The sequence below is a fragment of the Dendrobates tinctorius genome, unplaced genomic scaffold, assembly GCF_039654945.1.
Source record: "Dendrobates tinctorius isolate UK_male_01 unplaced genomic scaffold, ASM3965494v1 ptg000063l, whole genome shotgun sequence".
Lineage (NCBI taxonomy): Eukaryota > Metazoa > Chordata > Amphibia > Anura > Dendrobatidae > Dendrobates > Dendrobates tinctorius.
The window spans coordinates 29,873,225-29,885,851 of NW_027361731.1; the positions used below are offsets into that span (position 1 = coordinate 29,873,225).

The following is a 12,627-nucleotide window of genomic DNA, read 5'->3' on the forward strand; positions in this document are numbered from 1 at the left end:
ATCACCAGGGTATGTGAACTTTTGATCAGAGTCATTTGGATGTCCTGATCTAATACTGTTCGAACAGCTGAAGGATTGTGTTAGTCAGGTGAAGCCATAAACTGCAGGAGCCCAAGGATCTCCTTCCAGTTTTGGTCATAGTAGACCGGAAATAATTGCAGCGAACCCTCAACTGTGAGAAGGTTTTCATTCTCTAACTGCGAGGTCTTGAAAAGTATGTTCGAAATCTGCAGCGCTTTCCAGGAGACTAGATCGTCTAACCCATGCACCATCCATACTCCTATTAGCCACACGTGATCATTGCCAACCCTTCACCCTCCTGACCTTGGACTTAGTCATGGCCTCCAGGTTGCCGTTGATGTCGTCGATCTCCATCCTCATCTCGCTCTTCTCTTTTTCCAGCTTTTGCTTCACGCGTTGCAGGTTGTCGATCTGCTCGCCGTACTCGGCCCCGCTGTCGGCGTGCTTCTTGCGCAGAGTGGCCACTGTGGCCTCGTGCTGCAGAGAGATCTCCTCCAGGTCTCGGCGCATCTTCTGGAAATCTGTCTCCCGCTTTTTGTTCATCTCGATCTGGGACGCAGTCGCCCCTCCAGCCTCCTCCAACCTCTCGCTGATCTCCTCCAGCTCCCGGGACAGCTCAGATCGCTGTTTTTCTGCCTTTGCTCGCGTTGCCTTCTCAGCTTCTATCTCTTCCTCCAGTTCTTCAATACGAGACTAAGAATAAAATAGTGGAGAAGGGTCAGAAACATCACAGCGAGGCCATACAAGCAGGATGGGACTACTGATCATATTGTAGCCCTGAATGGGGACGGACCCCTCTATCACCAAGCAGGTCTGTGTCCTCTGTGTGACCCTTGACCTGTATGTCCTATGGGATACATGTAAGTGACTGCGGTTGCACCTGTAGCTCTTTGATCTTCTTCTGATGTTGGTTCCCCAGCACTTGCTCATCTTCAATCCGGCTCAGCAGTTGACTGATCTCAAAATCTTTCCTGTGAATAGATGGGACAACAGGAACCCTTATAAACCATCTGGAGAAGAAAGTGAGGCTTTAGATGAGGAGAAATTGTGAGGCTCTGTTGACTCCCCTATAGAGCAATATATGTAGTGGAGGCCTCCAGCCTCATCCTTACTTTTTCAGTTTCTCGTCTAGCTGCTGCTTGTCGTTCTCTAGGTCCATGATGGAGTCCTGGGCCAGTTTCAGGTCCCCCTCGAGCTTCCTCTTGGCCCGCTCGTTGTCCATCCGGGATTTCTTCTCCTGTTCCAGAGAGCCTTGCAGCTACAGGGAAGGATTAATAAATAATTCATTGAGGCCAGGAAGGAGTCACAAACCTAAAGGGTAACTCTTCTTCACATATGTAAATAAGCAACACCCAGGTATTGTCTCCATATAGTAACGCTGTTCCCAGCATCTGTCTGTCCTCACATCATCGATCTGCTGCTCCAGTTTGGTTTTCAGCTTGGTCAAGGCATTGACTTTGTCTTCTTCAGCCTGAAGGTCGTCCAGGGTCTGCTGGTGGGCCTCCTGGAGGGCCTTCTTCTCCTTGGTCAGCTTGGCGATGGTCTCGTCCAGGGCGGCCATCTCCTCGGTCAGGTTTTTAACCTATTACAGAAGAGGACGATGTACATGTGTGGCTGGACATGTCTCCGCACCCCATACCTCCTGCAGAGGAACCTACCTTGTTCTCGACAGCATGTCTCTCCTTCTCGACCTTGGCCAATGTCAATTCTAGGTCATCGATGTCCTTCTTCAGCTCGGAGCACTCGTCCTCCAGTTTCCGTTTCTTGGCTGTGAGTTCGGCGCTGGACTCTTCCTCGTCTTCCAGCCTCTCATTCAGTTCCTTGATTTTGGCCTCCAGTTGAATTTTACTCTTGATCAACTGATCACATCGCTCCTCTGCGTCTGTCAGGTTCTCTGTTTCCTTATCGTAAGAGAAAAACTGATTAGCGGCCACCAGTACAGCACCTCCAGGGAGTGATTCAGACTGCTATTCCTGCTGGGACACTGCAGACACATATTCACCCCCTCCACTACAGACACCATCTCCTCCAGAGGGCGCTGCAGGCACCACGCCCTCCAGAGGGCGCTACAGACACTACGCCGTCCAGAGGATGCTACAGACACCACACCCTCCAAAGGGCACTACAGGTTCTACTTGCTCCAGAGTGCGCTACAGACACCATGCCCTCCATAGGGCGCTACAGACATAATCTCCTCCAGAAGGGGGCCACAGACACCAACTCCTCCAGAGGGCGCTACAGACACTACACCCTCCAGAGGGCGCTACAGACACTACACCCTCCAGAGGGCGCTACAGACACTACACCCTCCAGAGGGCAATACAGACACCATGCCCTCCAGATGGCGATACAGACCCCACGCCCTCCAGAGGGCGCTACAGACCCATGCCCTCCCGAGGGTGCTACAGACACCACCTGCTGCAAAGGGCGATACAGATGCCACCTCATTCATGGAGCGCTACAGACCACCACCTCCTGCAGAGAATACTGTAGACCCCACCTCCTCCTGAGATGTCACCTCTTCCAGAGGGCGCTACAGACACCACTTCCTCCAGAGGGCACTACAGACACCATTTCCTCCAGAACGCGCTACAGACACCATCTCCTCCAGAGAGCACTACAGACACCACCTCCTCCAGAGGGCACTACAGACACCACCTCCTCCAGAGGGCACTACAGACACCACCTCCTCCAGAGGGCACTACAGACACCACCTCCTCCAGAGGGCACTACAGACACCACCTCCTCCAGAGGGTGCTACAGACACCACACCCTCCAGACAGAGGATGCTACAGACACCACCTCCTTTAGAGAGCGCTACAGACACCACCTCCTCCAGAGGGCGCTACAGACACCACATCCTCCAGAGGGCACTACAGACACCACATCCTCCAGAGGGCACTAGACACCACATCCTCCAGAGGGCACTACAGACACCACGCACTCCAGAAGGCACTACTGACACCACGCACACCAGAGGGCACTACAGACACCACCTCCTCCAGAGGGCAGTACAGACACCACTTGCTCCAGAGGGCACTACAGACACCACCTCCTCCAGAGGGCGCTACAGACACCACGCACTCCAGAAGGCACTACAGACACCACGCACTCCAGAAGGCACTACTGACACCACGCACTACAGAGGCACTACAGACACCACCTCCTCCAGAGGGCACTACAGACACCACATCCTCCAGAGAGCACTACTGACACCACACACTCCAGAAGGCACTACTGACACCACGCACACCAGAGGGCACTACTGACACCACCTCCTCCAGAGGGCAGTACAGACACCACCTGCTCCAGAGGGCACTACAGACACCACCTCCTCCAGAGGGCGCTACAGACACCACGCACTCCAGAAGGCACTACCGACACCACGCACTACAGAGGCACTACAGACACCACCTCCTCCAGAGGGCGCTACAGACACCACACCATCAAGAAGGCACCGCAGATTCCACCTCCTCCAGAAGGCGCTACAGATGCCACTTCCTTCAGAGAATACTATAGACCCCACCTCCTCCAGAGGGGATCACACACCTTTATATCCCTCCAGAGAGCTCTACATACATCACCTTCTTTAGTGGTCGCTGCATAAAGGTCTCCATACTTACAGACTGAACTTGTAGATGCAGGTCATTCTTCTCCTGGAGAAGTTTCACCATCCTCTCCTCTAACTCCTTCCTTTTCGCCTCCGACTTTGCCAGATTATCCTTGGTTTTGGTGAATTCCTCCTTCATGGCCGCCATCTCCTTCTCAGTCTCAGCGCTCCTGAGAAGAGGCTTGATCTTGAAGTAAAGCTTCATCCATGGCCAGTGTTTTACGTTCATGAAAGCACGGATGTTGTACTGGATGGAGAAGATGGCCTCCCTGGAGATAGAGACATTACCTTGTGACTTCAGAGTCTGCGTCCTCGCTGTCCTACAGCTGCAGAGCTGGATTATAGGATGGACAATCTAAGAGAAGGACAGTGTAGGGCAGTGCAGAACTATGGAGAGGACAGGTAGGATGGTAGACAGACGAGGAGATGTAGGATGGTGCAGCACCGTGGAGAGGACAGATAGGATGGTAGATAGAGGTGAAGAAGATATGTAGGGTGGTACAGCACTGTGGCGAGGACAGGTAGGATGGTAGACAGAGGTGAAGAGGAGATGTAGGGCCGTGCAGCACTATGGAGAGGATAGGTAGGATGGTAGACAGAGGTGAGGAAGATACGTAGGGTGGTACAGCACTGTGGAGAGGAGAGGTAGGATGGTAGACAGAGGTGAAGAGGAGATGTAGGGCCGTGCAGCACTATGGAGAGGACAGGTAGGGTGGTAGACAGAAGTGAAGAGGAGATGCAGTGAGGTGCAGCACTAAGGAGAGGACAGGTAGGATGGTAGACAGATGAGAATGAGATGTAGGATGGTGCAGCACTGTGGAGAAGACAGGTAGGGTGGTAGACAGAGGTGAAGAGGAGATGAGAATAAGATGTAGGGTGGTGCAGCACTGTGGAGAATACAGGTAGGGTGGTAGACAGAGGTGAAGAGGAGATGCAGTGAGGTGCAGCACTATGGAGAGGACAGGTAGGGTGGTAGACAGAAGTGAAGAGGAGATGCAGTGCGGTGTAGCACTATGGAGAGGACAGGTAGGGTGGTAGACAGAAGTGAAGAGGAGATGCAGTGAGGTGCAGCACTATGGAGAGGACAGGTAGGATGGTAGACAGATGAGAATGAGATGTAGGATGGTGCAGCACTGTGGAGAAGACAGGTAGGGTGGTAGACAGAGGTGAAGAGGAGATGCAGTGAGGTGCAGCACTATGGAGAGGACAGGTAGGTGGTAGACAGAAATGAAGAGGAGATGCAGTGCGGTGTAGCACTATGGAGAGGACAGGTAGGGTGGTAGACAGAGGTGAAAAGGAGATATAGGGCGGTGCAGCACTATGGAGAGGACAGGTAGGGTGGTAGACAGAGGTGAAGAGGAGATGTAGGACGGCGCAGCACTGTGGAGAGGACGGGTAAGGTGGTAGACAGAGATGGGGAGAAGATGTAGGGCGGTGCAGCAGTATACAGAGGACAGGTAGGGTGATAGACAGATTGAGGAGGAGATGTAGTGCAGTGCAGCTCTATATAGAGGACAGGTAGAATGATATAGAGGAAATGTAGGGCGGTGCAGTGTTGACACTGTATAGTGGAATTTTGTCATGGCACTGTTATATGAACACTGTGTGGCGGTATTATTGTACATGGCTCTGCATGGGACTTATACAGTATGTAAACTGTAGAACAATACTTAGCTAAACTGCATGCATGGCACTGTGCACCAGGCCACAGTCTGGCCACTGAATATACTAAATACAGGGAGCTCTACCCAGGATCACCCTAAAAGACCCGCACCAGTGCTGTGCACCAGATGTAAGTATGCCCCTATACGCAGTGTGGCCTCATAATGTAACCTTCCTCACCTCCTCTCCATCATCTTCTGGAACTCCTGCCTCATCAGGAATCCCCGACATAAGGCTTGTGTGCGGGTGATGAGCAGAGTCAGGCGGTCGTCCCTCATCTCCTCCAGGGTCCCCAGGAGACCAGCCTTAAAAAACACCTACAAGAAAGAAGAGCTCATATACCCCTGAGCGAGTCGTCATATGTATGAGGAAGGGGCAGAAAAACGCTCATATACCCCCGAGCAGGCGGCCATATGTATGAGGAAGGGGCAGAAAAACGCTGATATACCCCCGAGCAGGAGGCCATATGTATGAGGAAGAGGCAGAAAAACGCTCATATACCCACGAGCAGAAGGCCATATGTATGAGGAAGGGGCAGAAAAACGCTGATATACCCCCGAGCAGGAGGCCATATGTATGAGGAGGAGGCAGAAAAACGCTCATATACCCCCGAGCAGGAGGCCATATGTATGAGGAAGAGGCAGAAAAACGCTCATATACCCCCGAGCAGGAGGCCATATGTACAAGGAAGAGGCAGAAAAACGCTCATATACCCCCGAGCAGGCGGCCATATGTATGAGGAAGAGGCAGAAAAAAGCTGATATACCCCCGAGCAGGAGGCCATATGTATGAGGAAGAGGCAGAAAAACGCTCATATACCCCCGAGCAGGAGGCCATATGTACGAGGAAGAGGCAGAAAAACGCTCATATACCCCCGAGCAGGAGGTCATATGTATGAGGAAGAGGCAGAAAAACACTCATATACCCCCGAGCAGGAGGCCATATGTATGAGGAAGAGGCAGAAAACCACTCATATACCCCCGAGCAGGAGGCCATATGTATGAGGAAGAGGCAGAAAAACGCTCATATACCCCCGAGCAGGAGGCCATATGTAAGAGGAAGAGGCAGAAAAACGCTCATATACCCCCGAGCAGGAGGCCATATGTATGAGGAAGAGGCAGAAAAACGCTGATATACCCCCGAGCAGGAGGCCATATGTATGAGGAAGAGGCAGAAAACCACTCATATACCCCCGAGCAGGAGGCCATATGTAAGAGGAAGAGGCAGAAAAACGCTCATATACCCCCGAGCAGGAGGCCATATGTATGAGGAAGAGGCAGAAAAACGCTCATATACCCCCGAGCAGGAGGCCATATGTATGAGGAAGAGGCAGAAAAACGCTCATATACCCCCGAGCAGGAGGCCATACGTATGAGGAAGAGGCAGAAAAACGCTGATATACCCCCGAGCAGGAGGCCATATGTACGAGGAAGAGGCAGAAAAACGCTCATATACCCCCGAGCAGGAGGCCATATGTATGAGGAAGAGACAGAAAAACGCTCATATACCCCCGAGCAGGAGGCCATATGTATGAGGAAGAGGCAGAAAAACGATGATATACCCCCGAGCAGGAGGCCATATGTATGAGGAAGAGGCAGAAAAACGATGATATACCCCCGAGCAGGAGGCCATATGTATGAGGAAGGGGCAGAAAAACGCTCATATACCCCCGAGCAGGAGGCCATATGTATGAGGAAGAGGCAGAAAAACGCTGATATACCCCCGAGCAGGAGGCCATATGTATGAGGAAGGGGCAGAAAAACGCTCATATACCCCCGAGCAGGAGGCCATATGTATGAGGAAGAGGCAGAAAAACGCTCATATACCCCCGAGCAGGAGGCCATATGTATGAGGAAGAGGCAGAAAAACGCTGATATACCCCCGAGCAGGAGGCCATATGTATGAGGAAGAGGCAGAAAAACGCTCATATACCCCCGAGCAGGAGGCCATATGTATGAGGAAGGGGCAGAAAAACGCTGATATACCCCCGAGCAGGAGGCCATATGTATGAGGAAGGGGCAGAAAAACGCTCATATACCCCCGAGCAGGAGGCCATATGTATGAGGAAGAGACAGAAAAACGCTCATATACCCCCGAGCAGGAGGCCATATGTATGAGGAAGAGGCAGAAAAACGCTCATATACCCCCGAGCAGGAGGCCATATGTATGAGGAAGAGGCAGAAAAACGCTGATATACCCCCGAGCAGGAGGCCATATGTATGAGGAAGAGGCAGAAAAACGCTCATATACCCCCGAGCAGGAGGCCATATGTATGAGGAAGAGGCAGAAAAACGCTCATATACCCCGGAGCAGGAGGCCATATGTATGAGGAAGAGGCAGAAAAACGCTGATATACCCCCGAGCAGGAGGCCATATGTATGAGGAAGAGGCAGAAAAACGCTGATATACCCCCGAGCAGGAGGCCATATGTATGAGGAAGAGGCAGAAAAACGCTCATATACCCCCGAGCAGGAGGCCATATGTATGAGGAAGAGGCAGAAAAACGCTCATATACCCCGGAGCAGGAGGCCATATGTATGAGGAAGAGGCAGAAAAACGCTGATATACCCCCGAGCAGGAGGCCATATGTATGAGGAAGGGGCAGAAAAACGCTGATATACCCCCGAGCAGGAGGCCATATGTATGAGGAAGGGGCAGAAAAACGCTCATATACCCCCGAGCAGGAGGCCATATGTATGAGGAAGAGGCAGAAAAACGCTCATATACCCCGGAGCAGGAGGCCATATGTATGAGGAAGAGGCAGAAAAACGCTCATATACCCCAGAGCAGGAGGCCATATGTATGAGGAAGGGGCAGAAAAACGCTGATATACCCCCGAGCAGGAGGCCATATGAATGAGGAAGGGGCAGAAAAACGCTCATATACCCCCGAGCAGGAGGCCATATGTATGAGGAAGAGGCAGAAAAACGCTCATATACCCCAGAGCAGGAGGCCATATGTATGAGGAAGAGGCAGAAAAACGCTGATATACCCCCGAGCAGGAGGCCATATGTATGAGGAAGAGGCAGAAAAACGCTCATATACCCCCGAGCAGGAGGCCATATGTATGAGGAAGGGGCAGAAAAACGCTGATATACCCCCGAGCAGGAGGCCATATGTATGAGGAAGAGGCAGAAAAACGCTGATATACCCCCGAGCAGGAGGCCATATGTATGAGGAAGAGGCAGAAAAACGCTCATATACCCCCGAGCAGGAGGCCATATGTATGAGGAAGGGGCAGAAAAACGCTCATATACCCCCGAGCAGGAGGCCATATGTATGAGGAAGAGGCAGAAAAACGCTCATATACCCCAGAGCAGGAGGCCATATGTATGAGGAAGAGGCAGAAAAACGCTGATATACCCCCGAGCAGGAGGCCATATGTATGAGGAAGAGGCAGAAAAACGCTCATATACCCCCGAGCAGGAGGCCATATGTATGAGGAAGGGGCAGAAAAACGCTGATATACCCCCGAGCAGGAGGCCATATGTATGAGGAAGGGGCAGAAAAACGCTCATATACCCCCGAGCAGGAGGCCATATGTATGAGAAAGAGACAGAAAAACGCTCATATACCCCCGAGCAGGAGGCCATATGTATGAGGAAGAGGCAGAAAAACGCTGATATACCCCCGAGCAGGAGGCCATATGTATGAGGAAGGGGCAGAAAACCGCTCATATACCCCCGAGCAGGAGGCCATATGTATGAGGAAGAGGCAGAAAAACGCTGATATACCCCCGAGCAGGAGGCCATATGAATGAGGAAGGGGCAGAAAAACGCTCATATACCCCCGAGCAGGAGGCCATATGTATGAGGAAGAGGCAGAAAAACGCTCATATACCCCCGAGCAGGAGGCCATATGTATGAGGAAGAGGCAGAAAAACGCTGATATACCCCCGAGCAGGAGGCCATATGTATGAGGAAGAGGCAGAAAAACGCTCATATACCCCCGAGCAGGAGGCCATATGTATGAGGAAGGGGCAGAAAAACGCTGATATACCCCCGAGCAGGAGGCCATATGTATGAGGAAGGGGCAGAAAAACGCTCATATACCCCCGAGCAGGAGGCCATATGTATGAGAAAGAGACAGAAAAACGCTCATATACCCCCGAGCAGGAGGCCATATGTATGAGGAAGAGGCAGAAAAACGCTGATATACCCCCGAGCAGGAGGCCATATGTATGAGGAAGGGGCAGAAAACCGCTCATATACCCCCGAGCAGGAGGCCATATGTATGAGGAAGAGGCAGAAAAACGCTGATATACCCCCGAGCAGGAGGCCATATGTATGAGGAAGGGGCAGAAAAACGCTCATATACCCCCGAGCAGGAGGCCATATGTATGAGGAAGAGGCAGAAAAACGCTCATATACCCCGGAGCAGGAGGCCATATGTATGAGGAAGAGGCAGAAAAACGCTCATATACCCCCGAGCAGGAGGCCATATGTATGAGGAAGGGGCAGAAAAACGCTGATATACCCCCGAGCAGGAGGCCATATGTATGAGGAAGGGGCAGAAAAACGCTCATATACCCCCGAGCAGGAGGCCATATGTATGAGGAAGAGGCAGAAAAACGCTCATATACCCCCGAGCAGGAGGCCATATGTATGAGGAAGAGGCAGAAAAACGCTGATATACCCCCGAGCAGGAGGCCATATGTATGAGGAAGAGACAGAAAAACGCTCATATACCCCCGAGCAGGAGGCCATATGTATGAGGAAGAGGCAGAAAAACGCTGATATACCCCCGAGCAGGAGGCCATATGTATGAGGAAGAGGCAGAAAAACGCTGATATACCCCTGAGCAGGAGGCCATATGTATGAGGAAGAGGCAGAAAAACGCTCATATACCCCGGAGCAGGAGGCCATATGTATGAGGAAGGGGCAGAAAAACGCTGATATACCCCCGAGCAGGAGGCCATATGTATGAGGAAGAGGCAGAAAAACGCTCATATACCCCCGAGCAGGAGGCCATATGTATGAGGAAGAGGCAGAAAAACGCTCATATACCGCGGAGCAGGAGGCCATATGTATGAGGAAGGGGCAGAAAAACGCTCATATACCCCCGAGCAGGAGGCCATATGTATGAGGAAGAGGCAGAAAAACGCTCATATACCCCGGAGCAGGAGGCCATATGTATGAGGAAGAGGCAGAAAAACGCTGATATACCCCCGAGCAGGAGGCCATATGTATGAGGAAGGGGCAGAAAAACGCTCATATACCCCCGAGCAGGAGGCCATATGTATGAGGAAGGGGCAGAAAAACGCTCATATACCCCGGAGCAGGAGGCCATATGTACGAGGAAGAGGCAGAAAAACGCTCATATACCCCCGAGCAGGAGGCCATATGTATGAGGAAGGGGCAGAAAAACGCTCATATACCCCGGAGCAGGAGGCCATATGTATGAGGAAGAGGCAGAAAAATGCTGATATACCCCCGAGCAGGAGGCCATATGTATGAGGAAGAGGCAGAAAAACGCTCATATACCCCCGAGCAGGAGGCCATATGTATGAGGAAGAGGCAGAAAAATGCTGATATACCCCCGAGCAGGAGGCCATATGTATGAGGAAGAGGCAGAAAAACGCTCATATACCCCGGAGCAGGAGGCCATATGTATGAGGAAGGGGCAGAAAAACGCTGATATACCCCCGAGCAGGAGGCCATATGTATGAGGAAGAGGCAGAAAAACGCTCATATACCCCGGAGCAGGAGGCCATATGTATGAGGAAGAGACAGAAAAACGCTCATATACCCCCGAGCAGGAGGCCATATGTATGAGGAAGAGGCAGAAAAACGCTCATATACCCCGGAGCAGGAGGCCATATGTATGAGGAAGAGGCAGAAAAACGCTCATATACCCCCGAGCAGGAGGCCATATGTATGAGGAAGGGGCAGAAAAACGCTGATATACCCCCGAGCAGGAGGCCATATGTATGAGGAAGAGGCAGAAAAACGCTCATATACCCCCGAGCAGGAGGCCATATGTATGAGGAAGGGGCAGAAAAACGCTCATATACCCCCGAGCAGGAGGCCATATGTATGAGGAAGAGGCAGAAAAACGCTCATATACCCCCGAGCAGGAGGCCATATGTATGAGGAAGAGGCAGAAAAACGCTGATATACCCCCGAGCAGGAGGCCATATGTACGAGGAAGAGGCAAAAAAACGCTGATATACCCCCGAGCAGGAGGCCATATGTATGAGGAAGAGGCAGAAAAAGGCCGATATACCCACGAGCAGGAGGCCATATGTATGAGGAAGAGGCAGAAAAACGCTCAAATACCCCCGAGCAAGAGGCCATATGTATGAGGAAGGGGCAGAAAAACGCTGATACACCCCCGGGCAGGAGGCCATATGTATGAGGACGAGGCAGAAAAACGCTCATATACCCCCGAGCAGGAGGCCATATGTATGAGGAAGAGGCAGAAAAACACTCATATACCCCGGAGCAGGAGGCCATATGTATGAGGAAGAGGCAGAAAAACGCTCATATACCCCGGAGCAGGAGGCCATATGTATGAGGAAGAGGCAGAAAAACACTCATATACCCCGGAGCAGGAGGCCATATGTATGAGGAAGAGGCAGAAAAACGCTCATATACCCCGGAGCAGGAGGCCATATGTATGAGGAAGAGGCAGAAAAACACTCATATACCCCGGAGCAGGAGGCCATATGTATGAGGAAGAGGCAGAAAAACGCTCATATACCCCGGAGCAGGAGGCCATATGTATGAGGAAGAGGCAGAAAAACGCTCATATACCCCGGAGCAGGAGGCCATATGTATGAGGAAGAGGCAGAAAAATGCTGATATACCCCCGAGCAGGAGGCCATATGTATGAGGAAGAGGCAGAAAAACGCTCATATACCCCGGAGCAGGAGGCCATATGTATGAGGAAGGGGCAGAAAAACGCTGATATACCCCCGAGCAGGAGGCCATATGTATGAGGAAGAGGCAGAAAAACGCTCATATACCCCGGAGCAGGAGGCCATATGTATGAGGAAGAGGCAGAAAAACGCTCATATACCCCGGAGCAGGAGGCCATATGTATGAGGAAGAGGCAGAAAAACGCTCACATACCCCCGAGCAGGAGGCCATATGTATGAGGAAGAGGCAGAAAAACGCTCATATACCCCGGAGCAGGAGGCCATATGTATGAGGAAGAGGCAGAAAAACGCTCATATACCCCCGAGCAGGAGGCCATATGTATGAGGAAGAGGCAGAAAAACGCTCATATACCCCCGAGCAGGAGGCCATATGTATGAGGAAGGGGCAGAAAAACGCTGATATACCCCCGAGCAGGAGGCCATATGTATGAGGAAGAGGCAGAAAAACGCTCAT

General features: G+C 51.8%; 1 protein-coding gene across 1 annotated transcript in view; it reads right to left on the bottom strand.

Moving 5' to 3' along the window:
• The window catches only part of LOC141094061 (myosin-3-like), a 131,274-nt gene that overhangs the window by 21,630 nt on the left and 97,017 nt on the right, over positions 1-12,627 (bottom strand). Inside the window, exons 20-26 of the mRNA XM_073579770.1 lie at positions 5,474-5,610; positions 3,645-3,900; positions 1,680-1,922; positions 1,427-1,603; positions 1,134-1,279; positions 902-992; positions 325-714 (exon numbers count right to left, since the gene is read on the bottom strand). Coding sequence (XP_073435871.1) covers positions 325-714; positions 902-992; positions 1,134-1,279; positions 1,427-1,603; positions 1,680-1,922; positions 3,645-3,900; positions 5,474-5,610 — 1,440 coding nt within the window. The remainder of the gene's footprint in view (positions 1-324; positions 715-901; positions 993-1,133; positions 1,280-1,426; positions 1,604-1,679; positions 1,923-3,644; positions 3,901-5,473; positions 5,611-12,627) is intronic.